This window comes from Penaeus monodon, chromosome 4 (assembly GCF_015228065.2).
Source record: "Penaeus monodon isolate SGIC_2016 chromosome 4, NSTDA_Pmon_1, whole genome shotgun sequence".
Lineage (NCBI taxonomy): Eukaryota > Metazoa > Arthropoda > Malacostraca > Decapoda > Penaeidae > Penaeus > Penaeus monodon.
In genome coordinates this window covers 28011673-28032728 of record NC_051389.1, presented here as the reverse complement: position 1 = coordinate 28032728, position 21056 = coordinate 28011673, and the positions used below count along the sequence as shown (strand labels likewise).

The 21056-nt window shown below is 37.3% G+C and overlaps 2 protein-coding genes across 4 annotated transcripts in view; one reads left to right on the top strand and one right to left on the bottom strand.

Moving 5' to 3' along the window:
- Positions 1 to 7753: 7753 nt before the first annotated feature.
- LOC119571371 (ATP-dependent RNA helicase DDX24-like) lies at positions 7754 to 18099 on the bottom strand. Its single transcript, XM_037918712.1, is given in 13 exon segments — positions 7754 to 8214; positions 8508 to 8794; positions 8970 to 9131; positions 9768 to 9896; positions 12473 to 12613; positions 13174 to 13354; positions 14391 to 14581; positions 14719 to 15354; positions 15356 to 15445; positions 15447 to 15575; positions 15689 to 16177; positions 16555 to 16756; positions 18078 to 18099. Coding segments are annotated over 12 exon segments (3033 nt in total). The 5' UTR covers positions 16738 to 16756; positions 18078 to 18099; the 3' UTR covers positions 7754 to 7799.
- A 321-nt stretch (positions 18100 to 18420) lies between these two features.
- Positions 18421 to 21056, top strand: part of LOC119571384 (rRNA methyltransferase 2, mitochondrial-like) — a 5555-nt gene continuing 2919 nt past the window's right edge. The window contains exon 1 of one of the 3 annotated variants that reach the window (XM_037918722.1): positions 18421 to 18517. The gene's annotated coding sequence lies outside the window, so the exon portion shown is untranslated. Of the gene's footprint in view, positions 18538 to 19468; positions 19602 to 21056 lie in introns of those variants that run through there. The other 2 variants (XM_037918716.1, XM_037918727.1) reach the window with 2 other exon arrangements.

Below are 21056 nucleotides of genomic sequence, written 5' to 3'. Positions count from 1 at the left end.
TATCCACAGGCTTTCATTAATAACTTTGTGACTATCTTCGGCCCACCCACATGGTATACAGGCAGATAATGGAAGTGAATTTTGCAACCATATATTTCAACAGGTATGCAGCATTATCCAGACAAAGATGTCATATACGACGGTGTACCACGCGCAAGCCAAAGCCATGATTGAAAGGACTAGTATTGGTAAAAGATGCGCTGGCAACTCTGACGGAGAGCCGACCGGACACTTGGGATCAGTACCTTCCCCAGGTTCGTTCGGCGCTCAACTCCTCGGTTCATTGAAGCATCGGAGAACAGCCGATCTACCTCATGACGGGTCATCATGGCCACTTCCCCCCAGGCCCACCATCATGGCCACTTCCCCCCAGGCCCACCATCATGGCCACTTCCCCCCAGGCCCACCATCATGACCACTTCCCCTTAGACCCACCATCATGGCCACTTCCCCCCAGGCCCACCATCATGGCCACTTCCCCCCAGGCCCACCATCATGGCCACTTCTCCCCAGGCCCACCATCATGGCCACTTCCCCCAGGCCCACCATCATGGCCACTTCCCCCAGGCCCACCATCATGGCCACTTCCCCCAGGCCCACCATCATGGCCACTTCCCCAGGCCCACCATCATGGCCACTTCCCCAGGCCCACCATCATGGCCACTTCCCCCAGGCCCACCATCATGGCCACTTCCCCCAGGCCCACCATCATGGCCACTTCCCCTCAGGCCCATCATCATGGCCACTTCCCCCCCAGGCCCACCAACGCCGTCACGATTGCAGCAGATTCGGCGAATAGGTTTCAGGCAGTGGAAACTTCGCGTCGAACAGGAGAAGGTTGGGCGCGCATCTACAACAAACCGCGCCGCAAGCACTTCCAGCCTAATGTCGGGGTCCTTGTCCGGGTGAAGGTCCACCCAGGCACGTCCGTGGTCCAGTCGCGCCTTGTCACCGATGGCGCGGTCCCGTGAGAATAAAGAAAAGAATCAGACTCTTACTTGTGCAAAGAAGTGAACGAGCCAAACCACAAGCTGAAGTGCCGTATCAATCAACTGAAAGATTTTGTTCTTGAACAAGAATTGCAATTTACTGATGACGTTGCTGTGATGATTCACTTTTCCTAGAATGCGGGGACTAGGATGAGCCTGGAGAGCCTTTTGCTCTTTTGTCCGTTGTTCAGTCTGCAGAATGTTAAATGTTTTTGCTCTGAATTTCAGTTTTCTAGGTTGTACGTTTGGATATCATACGGTTTTTCAAGGCACAAAGATGTGTAGGAGTTGTAGGTATATGGTGATAGTTCATGCTTTTACTTGTACTAGATCTTGTTTGGCATCTTTGTCAGAATTGATTTAGGGTTGTCATGTGCTAGTTTTCCCAGCCAGAGCTCTGTATCGAGGCGTCGCATCCTCCACCCCGAGAGACGTCTGATGCGACGGCTACAGCCGAAGGCCATGAGGACCTGCTCGGGCGTGGACCGTGTGTTCGTTCGCTTCCGATCGGGTGTCCCTGTGATGTCATCTGCTGAGCTGGAGCTTCCCTTGAATCGGATGGGCTCGGAGGTGTACGAGGGATACCTGCTGCCGGATGGAACTAGTTCACACGTTAGCGATGAAGGAAGTTGTAGTGATGCCCTATGATGCGGGATGACGTCGCCACCCCGGACGCGCTAAGGATGCCCTATGATGCGGGATGACATCCCCGTCCCAGACGCGCTAGGATGCCCTATGATGCGGGATGACGCCAACACCCATACCTATGTGGTTCTCTCATACCTATGTGGTTCTCCCTCATACTTAACCAATCAGAATTGCTGGTAAAAGGGCTTATGACAACTCAAGTCTAAACGTCTACATACGGGGGTGTATGACCTTTAGCCTCACTCCTGGTCCTGCCATTGGAACCTCCTCTTGGAGATGCATAACCAAAACTCCCTCTCTGAGATGATGCAGTCTTTGGGTGGCTGTTTCACTGGAGGAGGAATGGTTTCAAACAATGATGCCTCTGGTCTCTCCCTAGGGGTTCACGCCTACCCACGTGTTTGCCGTGCGTGGTATCCTTGTGCACTGTGGAGACAGGAGTCCTGGAGGTTGAATGATGCCGTGCATGAGTACGCCCTGCAGCTAGCAACACGCCTCTTTGGTCCCTTATTCCAGCAAGACGGGTGGCCTGATCGGGGCCTGGTCAGGTCAATAGGCTGGTCTCCTTCAGGAGGCTAGGGTCAAGCAGTCAATCTCACCGTTAGCACTCACACTGGTCCCGTGAGTGGCGGTACAACGGGCATTGGCTGCGTATATCCTCTCTCCACCCCTGTGGATGTCAGACATTAGTTCTAACATATAGCTTCCCCTTGTTGGACTCCGTGATGGGTGGGGGCGTGAAAGGATGAAAAAACTGTTCATTACTTGGCAAATATTCCTCAAAACCCTCACAAAAAAGAAATAACGATGACGAACCGTGCAAGGCCCAGACCACAGCAGTCACTTTGAAGCCATACATGGCTTCTAGTGGCAAGAGAAAATTCAAAGCACAGGTTGACTCTGTGAGACCTGCTGCTAAAATGGACATGCCATCAGCCAAAAACAGTTTGCCCATGGCCTCTCCAGGCCAGCACCCAAATCAGGGGACCTCAGACTTCCTCCCTGACCGAGATGGGAGCACAAGTTGAACCAGCCGAAACAGCTGCAGCTCCCATGACCACAGACCAGAATTTAAGCCGTAAGGGCGGTCCGAAACGACCCAGGCCGGAGACAGACTCTGCGGGAGAGTCTCGACCCCGTAGGTATTTCCCACAGTTCAAGGTTCCCTCTAAACCTGAAGGCTTCGACAATGCCTACCAACTGGTAAGAGCACTGAAGATGCAGAGAAAAATCCGGTTGTCAATCCGGGTTCCCAGAGACCAGGGAATGATTATTATGCCCAAAGACCAAATTACTCTGAATTTCATGCAGGAAACCAAGAAGCATAATGATGGGAGGAAAGTTTCTCTCGCCAGTGAATCCCGACGACAGGAGAGTCAAGATGGTGCTACTTGGCTTCTCCTTTTCGTATGATGTGGATCTGATTACACCACACCCACGGGTCGTGGAGGCTTTCCGAATGTCGAAAGGAAAGAGCCCAACCAGGCAAGTCCTGGTGACCCTGAAAGGAGCCTCAATCACTACCCTTGATCTGGGTAAGTGGGGCTCCTTCAGCCTAAAACTTTAGCCACTTTGGTACTCTTAAGTGCCGAAGATACGGTCACCATCAGGCTAGCTGCAAGGCCAAACCTAAATTTGGTCTCTGTAGCAAGGCACACAATACCGAGGTGTGCCTTAAGGCACACAAAGAAGGCCAAAGGGACACATGAGCCAACTGTGCCAAGGGGCATCATGCCTGGAGCCTGGTTTGCTATGCCAGGAGGGAGGGGGCCCTCAGGCGACAAAAGGTTGCTAAAAAGCGACCAGACTTTGTTCCTGCTCCCCCAGGCACCCATGTCTTGGGACAGAACAAAAGAGAAAAGACTTCCCGACCTCCCAAAAGGAAGGAAGCCCTCTAAAGCCGACACCGGATATCTCAAAAAAAAAAAAAAAAAGTTTCCGACCATTTCAAAAGTGCAAAAAGAGAACTGTCGACAAGAAAGCTCACCCAAAGACATCTACCTACTGACCACTGTCCTTACCATAGAACAGAGGATTCTTGCTCAGGGTCGAAGAATAATCATAAACTGGGTCCCTAGCCATATGAGCATCAGAGGGAATGAGCTTGCTGACAGACTAGCTGACATTGGCAGGGGTATGCCCCTAAATCCCGTGATCATAAAATTGAGCCGAAAAATCTTTAGGCAGAAATGTAATGCCACAGCTCGTGCCTAACTCCTGCAGCTTCACAGAAAGAAAACGAGATCCTCCCCCTCGGCCAGACGGTACTCAGAGGACACAGGCTATGAGCCACTGGCACTCTCTGAAGCAATCAATAGAGGTACCGAAGTCATTCTTCACAGAATCAGACTAGCTTACCATTGCGCATGGCAGATCATAGAGACAATTGACTAAGCAGATAGGTGTTGCATGCCCTGTGGCTGGCCGAACGCCACGCTGGTACATTACTTACAGAATTGTGAGCACACACAATTCCTGAGACAGGGTTCGTCCACAACAGCCGCCGGGCTGGTAAAGATATTATGCCGCATGCTTAGACCATGGCAGCAGGAGCGCCTGCTGGTAATCCCGCCACCACGGTGAGCATAAAGTGTCAGGGGATAAAATAAGATAGCCATAAATAGCTGGCACAGGCCGGGCCATATGTATGAAGCCAGATCTTCCCAAATCTCAAACGAACGACGAATTTTAGCCTCACTTACTCACTCATTAAACTACATATTGTTACAGAACCAGATCGTTTTTACAGATAAGTACAGGAATTAAGGGTAAATCACCACACAAGGTTTACAATTTCTAGACATCAAAAGTGCCTGGTAGAGATAAATGTGTCTTTTTATTGTTTTAATAAAGTGAAGATGGAACTGTTTTTTTATAACGACCTCGATATCAACAACATAAGCTAAGAATTCCTTAAACTTTGGCCACACTACCATTTGCATTAACAATATTTAAGGTAATGTTGATCTTGTGGGAATAGCCCACTTTAATCTTATGAAGGAAATATAAAAACTTGGTTTAATATAATGGCGTCGATGGGAATAATATTCAACAAGGCTGAATGGTAGTGCTTTACATATCTGTTCCCAGCAGCTGCCTTCCTATAGAAAGTTCTTCCTTGAGCGAACAAGTGCCCGCACTGCTTTCACCTCTGACACTCCAGCGGACGGAAGCAAGCAATTTTGCCTCGAGGGTAGCCTCGGCGTAAAAGGAGACGTCTCGTCAGACAATCAGGGAGAGAGAGAAATAGACAAAACACACAGGATCTAAGATAATCTCCACCATGTCCTCAGCATCCGGGGAAACTTGGGGATCCACCTTTCACAGTGAACCTACAAGCCAAGACCCCTTTCATTACCCGCTCTAAGACGACCATCTCCCTATCCATCCAGCCTCTGGATATTGTTTACAGGGCTTAATAAGAGATAAAGGGATCCATCTATAAACTGTTTTAAAGCACAATGAATAATATTATACTAAAGAGACAAAGGTTCCGTTTGATTCATACATGGAAATAAAATCATATATACCCCTAAATGGCAAAAGTAATAACTGCTTGTTTGCTAGTCCTCATGTAGTAAGTTTCCATGGAGTTCAACTCAACATTTACACCTTGCCTTACCTTGGCACCTTAAATAAAAGAAAGGAAGAAAGAAGAAAAGAAAGGAAGAAAGAAAGAAAAAAAAACTCTATTGTCATAATCAAGAGAAATTTGGTGTTGAATATGTTAAGGTATATACACAGAGAGTATAGACAAAGTCCAAGACTTTATATGAATGACAATGGTTAAAGTTAAAACAAATAAATGTGCCAGACATCAAAGGTCCTACATCTCTGTGGTGGTAAAGTATTGTGACGAAACGGGTAAAATAAGTTGCTGATTAGAACAAAATGAGTTCAATGTCAAAGGTTGTAGAGCACTATATATAGTATGGTAGTGAAAAGCGTAGAGAAGGGGAGCAAATGCAGTAACATGGGGGATTAGTAAAAGGGGAAGGGGTTAAGGGGATTAGATCAAATGGAGGGTATCTATAGTCTGAGTAATTAAGAGGAACACTGTATAAGGAACCGGGTAAAAGAGCCAATATGAAGCAATGAACGGGTAATAAAGGTAGAAATGGGTGTCGAAGAAGTAGGAGAACCCGGGGAATAAGACAAAGGAACACGGGGAAGGAGGTGAAGTATCAGAAAGAACAGGGAAAGAATCTGGAAGGCACTGTTGTGACAGGTGGGATTCACTTATGCATGTAGGAGGAGGGAAAGGATAATTGAGAAAGAAGGGGGGTGTAATGCAGATGGAGAAGGGGAGGATAGGGTGATGGGAGAGAGTGGAAGGAAGAGGTGTAGGGGGGACATGAGGAGAATGAGAATGAATGTTGGCAGTTACTTTGAATGTAGAGGGAATGGGAGTAGATTGGAGGGTGCAAGAGAGGTGTGTTCTCTTGGGTCATCTGTAGGAAGCTTTGGATGATGAGTTTCTGGAGGGGAGTTGGGTTGAGAGGTCGGAGAAACGAAGGTTTTCTTATGAGTAGGAGAACAGGAGACAGATACCCGATAACCAGAGGAAGAAGTGAGCATAGGAGAGATGGGGTGGAACATTTAGACTGCCTGGTACGACAGGTAAAGTAAGGAGGGGTTAGAGATGAGATCAGGGAATTGGTAGAGATTAGAGTATCTGGTTGTATAATGGCAAAAGAATTTTTCTGTGAGAGAGAGGGAATAGAGGCAGTTGGTTAGGGGAAGGGAAAAGAAGTACTGGGGAGATGCCAAGACATCTTGGGAAGATAGGAGAGGAGCGGAGTGAAGAACAGCAATGGAATAGGTAGCGAGTGAAAAACCTTATCGGCATGATTCATGTCTGAATCTGAGCACTGCTGAAACTCAAACTTGTAGGCAGGGCAGCTCCTATAAAATACATTATGGCAGCCACTACAATTGGCACGCGTGCGAGATTGTGCAGAGCAATTAGAATGTTCACGACCAGGTTGGGCACATAGAAAGCAGTGGTTGTGGAGTGACAGTACTTAACAGAGTGGCCAAAACGCTAACATTTCTGACATTAACGGAGAAGGGGATGATGTAGTCTGACAGGGAAGGACGATTCACTAATATAAACTTCATGCGGGAGGTCTTGTCTATGAAAGGCGTACTTGGCAATATTAGTGGTAGGACTTATAGGGGGTATAGGGTTACAGTGTGCTGCTGCTGAATCAGAGTGAATAAAATAGGCAAGCAAGTGGTTTTTGCAGTATGACCAATCCTTGTTGTAGACAGGGCAACAAGCCAGTATAAATATTAAGGGAGGAGTGAGGCTGGGTAGGAATAGGTTTGCCAGCGACATCAGTAAGAGGAGACAATGCATGACTTTGGGACTCGGAATGGCTGCAGAAAATTTTTTTACTTACTTCTTTTTGAAAATATTGTTGGAATACCAGGGTATTGTTAGAGTAAGGAAGAATCACAAAAAATCTATCATACTGAGCTGAGAAAAAATAGTGCTCAAAAGGTTTGCAGAGGTGGAAGAAGTAGAGGGACGAGGACAGGAGGAAGAGGGAGTGGTGGTGAGTGAGGCAGTACTGTGGGGAGGAGGACAATAATGATAAACAACAGTAATTAGGACAGAAAGGGTAGAAAAATGAAGATTGTGCAGAAGATGCAGTAGAGTACAAAATCTTCATTGTTAGCCATAGTGAAACTGAAATGTGGAAAGTATGGGCTAAACAAGTGACCAAAGGAATCCTGTGCCTAGGCTGTTTAGGACACAAAGTCAGCCTTTCATCCTTTCAGCTTGGCTCTTACACCTTAGGAAGTGGACAGGAGGAGGAATACAGCTGTTTACTCTTTCAGGCTCAATTTAACAGTTGTAGATTTGGCTTATTTGTTAAAAAGGTGTACATATATACACTCACAGTTTTGCATCTCGCTCTATCAACCAAGTCCACTGTAGTTACCAATGAAGTCTTATTCAAATAGTTTCTGTATATATTTATCTTTTCTGTCACTATTTTCAACTGAAGGTATAACCAATAATATTTATGTTGAAGTTTACTTATATTAAGTAAACATGACGTACATATTAATATTAAAAAATTAAAGAGGGTAAAATAAAAGCCTTATACTTAAGTATGTCAACAATAGGAAGCAAAATATACTTCAAGAATTCTACATTTCTCCTCTTCTTTCTGCCTCTCTTTCTTTCAAAAACCTCTTCTTCTCTTGCTCCCGTCTAAATTTCCTCTTCTCAAATCCTTTCATCTTCTTCTTACTAGTTCTAGATAGTGGAGGTTTTATCTTAACAGTTTTCACAAGCTTTGAGAAATCTTTTGATTCTTTCTTCACATGGTTTATGGCTTTGTTGTTCGCGATGACGGATCCAACCGAGTTTTCTAAATCTTGGGCACTTTGGAACGGATTCACAAGGGATCCCGACTGAGTTGGGTATCTGCTCGAGAAGTTGGAGGATAACAGAGGTTTTTTCAGCATTTGCATCATCTGTGCTCTCATTGCGTTGATTTCTCTTTTATTTTGGGCTGTCTTCATTTTCTTCTCTCTATCAAAATCCTCATCATATTCCTCTCTGGGACAGAAACACAAAAAACAGATATTAAGTAAAGGAAAGCTAACAGGACAATTTTGTTTTTATTAAACAGTCTTTGTAAACCAACAGATGCCTTTAGAAAATGTTCTCTAATACTTGAAATATGTATTACAACAAAATGCCTTTGAAGCATCTGCATGTTCTTTCTCACAATCTAGTCTAATATCACAAATATATAAACAATCCACCAAACAAAAATTATAAGAAATATAAAAATATGAACATGGACTATTTTTTTTTTATTGCATTAAAATAAATGCAGCTATACTTACTCATCAAGATCTAACATTGCTTCCTTTGCCATCTTCTTCCACCAGTCTTCCTCAACATTCTGCTTACGAGTAATGTGTTCCCTTTTCTCCAAATTGCGAGCAAAGTTGACCCTCTCTTTGACCTGCTTCATGATGCATATATCAGTGGGGAAAGGAGGCAGCTCAGTCTCTCTGTTGAGTGTTCTGCACAGCTGGTGATACTTGCTTATTTCACTTGAATCAATAAAGAGTATACTCAATCCCTCCTGTGCTGCACGGGCTGTGCGTCCACTGCGATGCACATATGTCTGTGTTCAAGAATTGCAAAAGTTATTAAAACACCAGCACTGTATTTAAAGAAACTTCACTTTAAAATCACATAAATCATACTCTTAGAAAATTACATATCTCTTCTACTAACAAAAATTCTCACTTCTAGAACTCATAAAAGGTTTCACTGAAAAGCTACAGTGCATTTCTCACCTCTGCTGTCCTTGGAACTTGATAATGAATTACATGCTGAATATTGGGAATATCTAATCCACGTGCAGCAACATCAGTAGCCAGCAGGAGAGCCCGAGGATTTGATGAAAATCTTTCAAGACTTTTTAACCTTTGTTTTTGCGGCATTGAAGCATGAAGGGGCTGAAAAAGCAGTTATTTTGATATATCTTTACTTTGCAAACAATATGCAAGTAGTGTTTTGATGTTAATAATAATAAAAATAATAATAATAAAGTAAAGTTGCATGGAATGCATAACTTGTTATTGAAACATAAAGCACTTGTCCGATTCAGCCCTGATCCCTGTGCTGCCTTTGGTTAACCTGCAATCCCATTTCTGTTAGAAATACAGTCACCTGGGCTAAGTAAAAAAAAAAAAAAAAAAAAAAAAAAAAAAAAAATTGTGCAAAGACTAGAATACATCTGACTCATCTGGTTCTCCTAATAGAGTGCCTTGGGCTGGCCAAACACCCCTAGTTCCAGAGTAAAGCTGGTAAACTTCAGATTTACATTTATATCATGAATTGTAATTGTCACTGACACTAATTTCCCTGCCTTTTCTTGACTTGAAAATAACTTCATATGATAAGAATAAAGGATGTTCCCTCAATATTTCAGAATATATCAGAATATATATATTTTTAAATAACATGATTTAAAATGCCTGAACATATCAAATATATATTTTCAAATGCAGCAACTTTGTTTCCACCATAATTCTCCCATCTTTTACAAGAAAACTTACAGATAAAGTTTAATCTGACACCCTAATATGTACCTGTGGATGACACTGAAGAATGTTGAAGAGATTATTAAGCCTTCGTACACAGTCAATGCTGTTGCAGAAGACTAGGGTACGTCCTGGATATTGCTTGAGGAGGTAATAGAGATAGTAATCCTTCTCTTCCTGAAACATTAGAATTCATGCAACAGATTAATGAATAAGAATATAGATAATGAATAAGATATTTCTAAAAGATTTTTTTTTTTTTTTTTTTTTTTATGATTCAAAATGGAAAGAATAAAATGGTTAAAAGGCACAATGGTTAGATATTTTTTTAACTATAAAAATACACAGTGTTGCTTGAGGGTACCTGTCCCTGGAAGGGAGGGGGGGAACAAAACTGATTTACCACAGTTTTGAATAGTTCTATAACTAAAGAAATACTAATGCAATCATCATAACTAAAAATGTTCTGTAATAAAGTTAAGAGAAAAAAAGGTGGTAGATATGATTTGAAAATCACTAATTGTGATTTTTTTTCATGCCCAGTGTTAATAAGCACATGAGCAGATGCAAATTTCTATCTAAAAATGTAAAAGAAATATAGTTTACTACACATTACTCACTCCCACCCACCTAGCTCCACCCTGGAGCTTTACCCATGTTTCACTTGTTCATCTCAAAATACTTTACAGTGCATATTGCAATCTATCCTTTTCTTACTACAGCCATGGATACAGGTGTCAAGACAGATACAAATGAGATGTATAGCTCCTTGTGATTCTGCCAGACATTGATAATTAGATGACACCTTTTTAATAAGTAGCCACTGTGAAAATCAGGACAAAATTTAATAATAATAATAATAATAATAATAATAATAATAATAATATTAATAGTAATAATAATAATAGTAATAATAATAATGATGATAATAACAACAATAATGAAAATAGTAATTATTATTATCATAATTTAATCATAACAAAAATGAAAATAATAATAATAATAATAACAATAATAATAATAATAATAATAATATACAAGTGTAAAACTTCATCAGTGTTGTCAGATGCAGTAGATCTGCCAAGAACTCCCCCCCCCCCCAGAAGGTGATATTTTTTCAACCCATTCCACCAACAGGCCGTTCCCCTTAACCAATTAAACAGCAATATTTTCTTCCTCTTTTCTTTTTGAATACCTCCTGCTGCAAAACTTTAAAGAAGTCTTTAAAAACAAAATAAAATTTCTACAGCATTTTCTAGAATATGTAATTTTTTTCATACTCTCTCACAGAAAATGTTTGGCAGGCTATAACATACACAATATGTGTAAAATACAAAAAGAAAAACATTTTGGGGGGATAACCCTGCTTCTTTGTATGGTCACTTAAAATAACTTGGCCTCAAAAATATGCAATATGAATACACGTAGTGTACTACAGAAGAAAGAAATTGTTTTATTACTATTAGTCTGATCATTAACATTATCATCATTATTCCTAATACAGTGTCATTAATAATAAATACAGTCGTAAAAATAAAAACTGTTTTCGAAAATAGTTAGGGCCTAAGACTGAGTAAACTAAATAAGCGAGTGCTATATTTGAACAGCTGTTTGTGAGCCCACAGTACTTGTTCTAAAATTTCTGTTGTTTACTATGCATTTCTATTCCTCTGGTTTTCATTTGCAAATTAAAAAAAAAAAGTTTTCATTCAACTTTGCAAAAATTTGCAAAAAAAATGCAATGTGTGAAACTCTCCCATGCTGTTTCGTGTGACTGCAGAATGTAGTTGAACCACATAAAATCTTACGACAATCTTGATACTTAGTCACAGGCTAAAAACTTGACTAAGAATTACCTCTTAATTTCCTCTTACTCTTAGCATGGATGGCAAAAATATAATTCCATGCCCACTGTAATAAAAGTTCATCTACTGTCTTTATGCATAGATGGCTCTACAAATGCTTTGTCATCAAGGAGTTAGTTATAAGTGTTACCTATCTCACCTGTTCCTTGATTTAATGAAAGATTCATTTGTATTAGTTTCTTGTCTTTAATGTTATTAATATTTCAATAGCAATTTAATAATCATAATATCAATAAGAATAATAACAATATCAATATCAACAGTATTAGAAAGAAAAATAATTTTCCTGAAAATTCAAGGAATGGGGAAATCAGGTGTGGTCACTAGGGCCTACTGATAGACACCTTGGTGGCTGAGTACATGTGGAGCCACCTACATGTAACAAAATTCACAAAAACAACAGGATTGCATTACAATCATACTCAATCACTATAACTGACATAAGATACATTATGTAAGCTGTGAACTTTTTTGTAGTAATGCAAATAACTGAAGTATTCTTCAAAACTAAAAGAATGCATCAGACAAGTCTGGCAAACAAAATTTAAATCAAAACCTCACAAAATATTAAAAAATATTTGTAACTATACATGTCTATATAGAGATAAATATGTAAACAAATAATGTACTCTACTCTTTCACCAATGGTTTCCAACTCAAAACTGTTGTTACTCCCAATTATAAAACAAGCAGATAAGTCAAAACTACATAATTAGTAACTTTTATCTGTAACCTATTTCATCTTGTTTGCCATCCTGTGAATAAGTTTATAATATATATATATATGTGTATATATATATATATATATATATATATATATATATATATATATATATATATATATATATATATATATATATATATATATATATATGTGTGTGTGTGTACCTTGTCACAGAAGATTTTGGCTTCAGTTAGACTCTCTGCTGTACCAAATTTCCGAGTAACATCAACAACCTTCCGATTTTTCTTGATGCCGATCATCCTCACCAAATTTTCAATCTTTATTTCAGATGTCATTTGAACTACCTGAAACATTAAAGATTTATTAAGCAATTTTGAATCTGACAATTAGTATCAGCACTGAAAGGTACCTTATGTATGTGCGTGTTTATTTGTGTAAAAATAATATGTACTTTGTGACTGGTTAATTACAAGTCTCATTCAACTGTAAATTTTACATGCACTTTGATTATACTGTTTGTAGGGCTCTGTCTTAAATATTTTTTTTTCATAACCAGTGATATCATTAGCAAGTGCCATCGCTGATCTTGCTTCAAAACAAGGTAAGTTCTATTTTACCATGTTGCAAATTCTACTTCAACTTGCTTACCTTCCCTAATTGCTACACTGCCTCATGTCTGACATAAAAACGGAGAATGAAATATCTCCTTTTGTTATGAACATCTTGTCCTAAATGACTTTTTGGTTTTAGCTCTTAATACAATAACAGACAATCCAATTACAAAAAATCAGAAAGGAGGAAAGAATATGTAGTAAATAACAAAAATATGATATACACATACAAAAAAAGATAGCGCAGAAAAAAAGTGTTAGCTCTGATCAAATGAGGTGAAGCCATGCTATACCTTTTTCTTGAAATTCATTCGCTTTGGAAGTGCATGGATCATTGTCAGTGTGGCTGAGAACACAAAAGTCTGCCGCTTTTCCTTGGCTGACTCCTCGCTGTTAATCACTTCCAACAGTTTGGTTAACTCCTGAAAGTGGCCACGCTCCACCATGCGGTCCGTCTCGTCAATAGCCAGGTACCTGTTTAACAGCAAAGAACATTATTTCCCTTACTTGTGAGAGAAAGAAAGAAAGAAAGAGACAGAGAGAGAGAAAGAGAGGGATTCTCTTGCAGTATGTAATCACTTCTTAGAAGCTGAATCAAAACACAATTTCAGTATCCCTTTTCTTCACCACCTTTGGAGTATTTAACAAAAAAAATGATGACAATGATGATGATGATAGTAACAATAACAATAGATAATTCAAAATGATAATGGTAATGAAAATAATAGTCATATTGCTAATGGTACAGGTAATGATAATGATAATAATATTACTCTAATAATGCAATACTAATACTAATAATGATAATGATGATGATAATAAAAAAAAAATATATATATATATAATAACAATAACAATAGCAATAATGATGATAATAATATTAATATTAACTTAAAAAAAACAATAATAATATTAATGATACAAAAAAATATATTTGATAATTATTGCAGTAGCATTAAAAGAAGTAGTAGCATTAAAAGAAGTTAGTAGTAGTAGTAGTAGTAGTAGTAGTAGTAGTAGTAGTAGTAGTAGTAGTAGTAGTAGTAGTAGTAGGTAGTAGTAGTAGTAGTAGTAGTAGGTAGTAGTAGTAGGTAGTAGTAGTAGTAGTAGTAGTAGTAGTAGTAGTAGTAGTAGTAGTAGTAGTAGTAGTAGTAGTAGTAGTAGTAGTAGTAGTAGTAGTAATTTTCTATGACCTCTTAAATGGGATGATGCCCATTTGTTATGACTGCAGTAGATTTGAGTTTTCTGTATTTTATTAAGTCAGTTAGGTAGATGCCTGCCTGGTCCCTGGTAACCTGGGGAACCTCCCTGGAGTACTGGTACCAGCTTAGAAGGGTTGCTGGGCCAGGGAGACTTCTACTTATCCTTACAAATTCTGTCTCCTCCCTTTAAAGAAATACTGAGCCACACCATCTGGAAGCGTTATGATTGTTCTTTTCATGGGTGTTTGTAGTCCAGGGTATAAAAAACAAAACTTCTTGATCATCCTCAGGAAAGGCTACCTTCTTACCTAATATATGGGAGCTGACAGAGGTGATGGTTGCCCTGTTGCAAGAGCTCCCACAAGCGTCCTGGGGTGCCTATAACAATATCTGGTCCACGAGCCAAGACGCGTTCCTGCTTCTGAGATGACATGCCACCTACAACCACTGCTGTCTTGATATCTGTGTTGACTAGCACTGCTAAAAGGTGACTGTTTATCTGGAAAGAAAAAAAACAAAAGTTTTCAGTCTTTATGCAAATCTAATTTGTGTAGGATATATTAACAGAAGCAATAAAAGGCATCTCCTTAGGTATATTCATTCTGAAGATATTTCTATATTTACACAGAATCTCACCTGAACTGCAAGTTCTCTTGTGGGCGTAATGATAAGAGCACGGAGCTTCCTCCGAGGATATTTCTGAACCTTGTCCTCATTCAGAAAGTCAAATTTAACATCTTTAATAACCCTAACACAACCAAAACCTTGATTTCCCATCTCCTCATCTTCTACTGGTATATCGTCTTCCCAACCATCTGCTCCAATTTCACAATCATTTTCATCAGATTCTACTTCATCTGGTAACTCAAATGGTTCCTGTATTTCCTCCTCACTTTCAGAATCTAATTCTTCAGGTACACCCTCTTCCTCACTATCTTCCAAGTCTTCTCCATTTAAATATAAGGCAGAAGGATCTAAAACCTCAACATCCTCTTCATCTACTGAAACATTGTCTTCAATGTCGTCTTCATCATCATCAGCCTCATCTTCATCCTCATCTTCATCCTCATCCTCATCTTCATCCTCATCCTCATCTTCATCCTCAATCTCATCCTTTAGTTCCCCTTCCTTCTCCCTATCTTCCATGTCATTGCCCTCAAAGTCAAAGCTTGAAGGATCTAACACTTCAATGGCATTCTCCCCAATGGGAACATCAAAACCTTCTATCTCTGTCTCATCCATTACATTCTCTTCTTTGTTTTCAATTTCTTTAAACATTTCCATGATTCATGCCTGACAATTCTCCATACTCTACTCCCTCCTCATCGTCACTACTCTCCAAGCCACTGTCGTTACCATCAGCCTTCACGCTCTTTGTCAAGCAAGATTCCATGAATGATAGGTATTCCAAAGGCAAGAGTCTTTCCACTGCCTGTTTCTGCAGCTCCAATAATATCCATGCGACCTTTAATTGCTGGTGGAATAGTAAGTTTCTGTGAAGAAAAAAAAGTTTGATAGAGATGAAGATTTCAATAAATAAATAAATAAATGAAAGGGGCATAATAATTCACCACCTAAAATAAAATAATGAACAAGAAGTCCTTACTTGAATCTCTGTTGGCTCCGAAAATCCTAGTTTTGCAATGGCATCTGTCACAGGCTCTGGGGTGTAAATACTCAGCCAGGAGGATATGTCAACCTCCTTCTCCTCTGTTTGGTTAGTGCCATGGTAACTGGCTTTGTCATAGCGTGTCTTCTTAGTGTTTGCTGGAGCCGATCTACCCTTCTTTTTTCTCTTTTTCCCAGATGTCTTCTTGACATCACCTTCCTTTGACTGACTTCCTATCTCTTCCAAGTTTGCTGGAGTTTCTAACTTGTTGTCAATGTGATTTTCACTATTAGCACCAACTGCTTCTGCTGCATCCAAGTCAAGTTTCTCCACAATATTGGTATTTGCTTTGATGCCCTTTTTCTTTTTTTTCTTCTTCACTTTCTTCTTTTCAGAAGCATCTTCACTTTTCTCTGTCTTATTTTTTTCAGAAACCTCTGTAATCTGCTTTGCAGTGGCTTGTTCCTTCTTTTTCTTCTGCTTCTTCTGCATATAGAGCATTAAAAGAGTTAAGCTATTAAGTCTAATAATATTAAACACTGAAAGTAACAGTTGCAATGATAGTAACAAATATAGAGTAATTATCAACATCTAACAACAATACTATTATCGGTTAGAACAACAAATACCAATAAGAATGTAGCTAATTCTGAATCAATAATAATGAATTAATAATAACAGATATGATGATGTTAAAAAATAGAGAACAATAACAACAACAATTACAAGAATAACAGCAATAATAATAATAATGTCCTCCTCCTCCTCCTCAAAACATCATAATCATCATAATAAAATAACATTTTCAATAATAATAATAGTAATGATTACAATAAAAATAGCTTATGTGAATCACTGCTTACCTCTCTCACAATTTTACCATTTTTCCACACTTCCCTCTTTAATCTGCCTTTCCTCTTGTCAAATTTCAATAATGTACAAGATTTGATTTCTTCAAACCCTAAAAGACCATCAAACTCAGGAGCAAAATTGATGGGAGTTGATGCAAGGCTCTCGGCACTTGCTCCTGCCTTTTTCTTCCCCATTTTATTGTTATTTTTAAGTCTGCAAAGAAAAAAAAATCTGGTTGAATGAAACAGATACAGATATATGGCATGATCACTCAATCACTAATTCCTTCAGGAACTAGTGTATGTGTGCATGTGCATATGTGTATATGTATGTGTATAATATATATATATATATATATATATATATATATATATATATATATATATATATATATATATATATATATATATATCATGATTAATATGTATGTATTATGTATATATGTCATGTATGCTTTTGCATGTATGTATGTACTATGTATGTATGTATGTATGTATGTATGTATGTATGTATGTATGTATGTATGTATGTATGTATGTATGTATGTATGTATGTATATGTATGCTGCTCTTTCTATCATCAGCCGGTTTCTTAGTTTTGAATGAACTATACCATAGCTTGAAAAAAATCTTTCAACCCCTGATGAAGATGCCACTGCAGACAGTAGTTGTTGTGCTGCTGAAATTATATCACTATCACTATCCATTTGAATGTGACCTCCACCATTCAACAGTTGACATACACTGGGTCACAGAATCACTAAACTTAATTACACTGAAATGGAGCCAATTTAGCTTGAAATTAAGTGCTACACCTCACTGTGGTATGTTTGTAAAAGCACATGTAAAAGATTTTAGCAAAAATTTTATATGAAATTATATGTCACCAAGGGACTAAACTACATTTCTGTACTCTTCATAAACATCCCAGTGATACCAAAATTAATATTATTATTAATGAAATGCTTTCATAGCTCTAGAGCCAGTTCAAATCTCAAAACCCCTCGTGTCTGGTATGGATGGGCTCCTACTCATCTCTTAGCTGAAACAGAGCAGAGTTTCGAAGGGTCACAGAGTCTTTACATTGACAAAAATACATAAATACCTCATCACCTAACCCTACCATTTTCTGATAATAGTACATGCCGTTCTCGTGCACAGGATCATGTACGTCGCTAATGTTGCATTGCAGTGACTAACCCCACAATAGGTGAACTTTTCAGATGCGGACTGAATTTTCATAAGTACCATTCATATTATGATTTCTACGAAATTCTGTTAGCTAGCATGGTGAAGATACTGTGAAATTCGCAAAATATAGAATGTCTAGTTAAAATTTGAGCAGCAAGTTCGAAGTGGAAGTAAATAGATAACTGGTATTAGAGTTTACGACGAAAAATTTAGTTTTCAAAGTTTTCCATAGCAATCGCGGAGAATTCCCGAAAGGATCTTATGTTTCGTGAATTTTGCCTCCTTTACCAGTAATTAAGTGAACGAAAATAGAGGCAGAATGATGCTGTTATGTTTACACTTACCGTCACACGTGTTGCTACTTCACATCCGACACAGCATTCTGTTTGCACTTACCCTATTTAAAAATTTAACAAGAACTATTCTAATATATTTTTGCAATATAATACATAAATTCACTTATTTATTTAATTAACTGTTATAATAGACACTACAAAAAAAGAAAGCTTGTGCAGAAACAAAATACGTATATACTTCTGTGTGCTTTATATACTTTTTGCACTATTTTGAGTTTAGTGCATACAAAACATTTGCACATAAATTGTATTCACGACTAGATTACAGAAAGATGAATAAAGAAATCAATAGCTTATAGTTACAATCCCTCCATTTATGATCAGCAGATGTGAACGAAAATCAGCTGATTGTAAAATGTAAACACAAGTGTGCGTTCAGCCTGCAAGAAGAAAAATATTTGGTATTCAACGAAAGTAAAAAGAAAAAAGTACTATATCGCTGATATTGGTAATACCTATTATTGGCAGAACTGAATGCCATCAGTATATTATTTAGAACCTCGAGCGGTGATTTATAGTTACTAGGTTGTTCAGTAGTTCTCAGGGACTAAATCGCTCCACGAATATATCTGGTTGTGAATAAAATTTAAAAGTAATATTTGATTTTCACACTGCCACGCAATCTTGCAATCATTATCCACACTGTAATCTGCATGAATCTCTTGCTGTTTTCCATCAAATTATATATATGTATATGTGTGTGTTGGGATATATATATATTTATATATTATATATATATATATATATAATTTTATATTATAATATTAATTATTAAATTTTTTATATAAAATAATATGTTAAATTTTTTTTATATAATATAATTTTTAAAATATATATAATTATTATATATATAAAAAAAAATTTATAATATAAAAAAAAATAAAATTTTATAAAAAAATATATAAAAATTTTATATATTTTATTTTATTTTAAAATATATAATATATAGTTTTTCTATTATTTTATAATTTTTATATATTTTTTATATAATATATATATAATTTTTTTTTAAAAAAAAAAGTATTGTTATTAAATATTTTTTTATTATATTATATTTTATTTTGATATATATTTTTTTAAAATATTTAAAAATATATATATTTATATATATATATATATATATTAATATATATATATGTATATATATATATATATATATATATGTATATATATAATATATATATGTATATATATATATATTTTATAATATATATATATTATATATAGTATATCTATATATATTTATATATAATATATATATATATATATATATATTATATTATATATATATATACTATATATATATATATATATATATATATATATATATAAGCATTTGTATTGGGTAATTCCTTACAGTACTGACTCACTCACCAGACACTAAGTCCCCAATTCTTCTTCACAAAATTTATTCAACAACAATCTAATTTTTCATGACTGGGAGACTGCCGAAGAGGAGGACTGAAGGCTCTGACCCCTAACAGCCCCCTAGCAAACATTATCTTCACCTCAGTATGTACAACAAGATAGAGCTGAAACTTGGGAGCACTGTGAGCAGTGCTTACTGTGAAGATTTTCCAATATTTATGGCATCACCTTTCATGTTTGTGGAGTATTTCTTGTACTGGCGGGCAACTGCAGTTTTTAGTCCTCTGCAAGAATTCAATTTTTCCTAGCTTAGTGCATCCATACTGTAAAGATTAATCTTGTAATGTTTACAAATTGGCAGCATCCTTCTTAATTCAAGCCATTTCTGGGAAATATATATATCACCATATGAACCAACACCTTACTACCCCAGGGGCTTCGCCCTCAGACCCCCATCCAACTGCCATATTAATATATTGGGGGGTTCCGCCCCAGACCCTCACCTGATTGCCATGAACTTACACATCGCACAGCATTTGTCGCAAACTATTTTCTCCATTTCAGATGTTATTTTTTGCCTACACAGATTATTTCAAGTATTACTGAGTGCTGTTTTTCTCTTTGATGATTATAGTGCCATTATATTTTGCTGTAAATGTATATCAAAGTATAATGTGTTGAACAACTGACTTACTATCAACTTGCTAATGTAGTACCATAGATGAAGTGTTAAATTTTCAGTCATTCTATCCATTACAGGCAAATTTTACCTTGTACTGCATGGCTGTGGTAAGTGAAATTATGCCAAACTAAAAGTAGTATGAAAGAAATCAATCTTGATTTTTTTTGTCCAACTGAATTCAGCATTAGTAATCATCAACTTTTAATAGATGGGCGTAAATGTCATTATTTAAAAAAATAAATAAGAACAATTTCTTACTGAAACATATATGTATGTATGTATGTATGCATGTATGTATGTATGTATACATATACATACACATATAATATATATATATATATATATATATATAAAATATATATATATATATATATATATATATATATATATATATATATATATATATATATATATATATATATATATATATATATATATATATATATATATATATACAGAAACATGGACAAGAACCAAATTACTAGAGGAAACAAATAAATGCCCAGAAAGGGATGAAGAGGATGATGCTGGGAATTAGCCTAAGAGATCATAGGAGGGCAATGTGGGTCAGGGAACAGACAAAAGTGGAAGGTATACTTGGGAGCATCAAAAAGAAAAATGGCCATGAGCAGGTCATATATATATCAGAGACAGGCCAACAGATGGACAAAGAAAGTAACAGACTGGGTTATAAATAATATAAAGAGACCATGGGCCATACCGGTGACAAGGTGGCATGACAAAATAACAAAATTTGAGGACCAAGACTGGAAACAAGAAACACAAGACAAAGTTGGAAAGGACTGGGAGAGGCCTACATTCTTTAGTGTACTGACTCAGGTTAATGATGATGATGATGATGATATATATATGTATATACATATGTATATGTATATATATATATATATATATATATA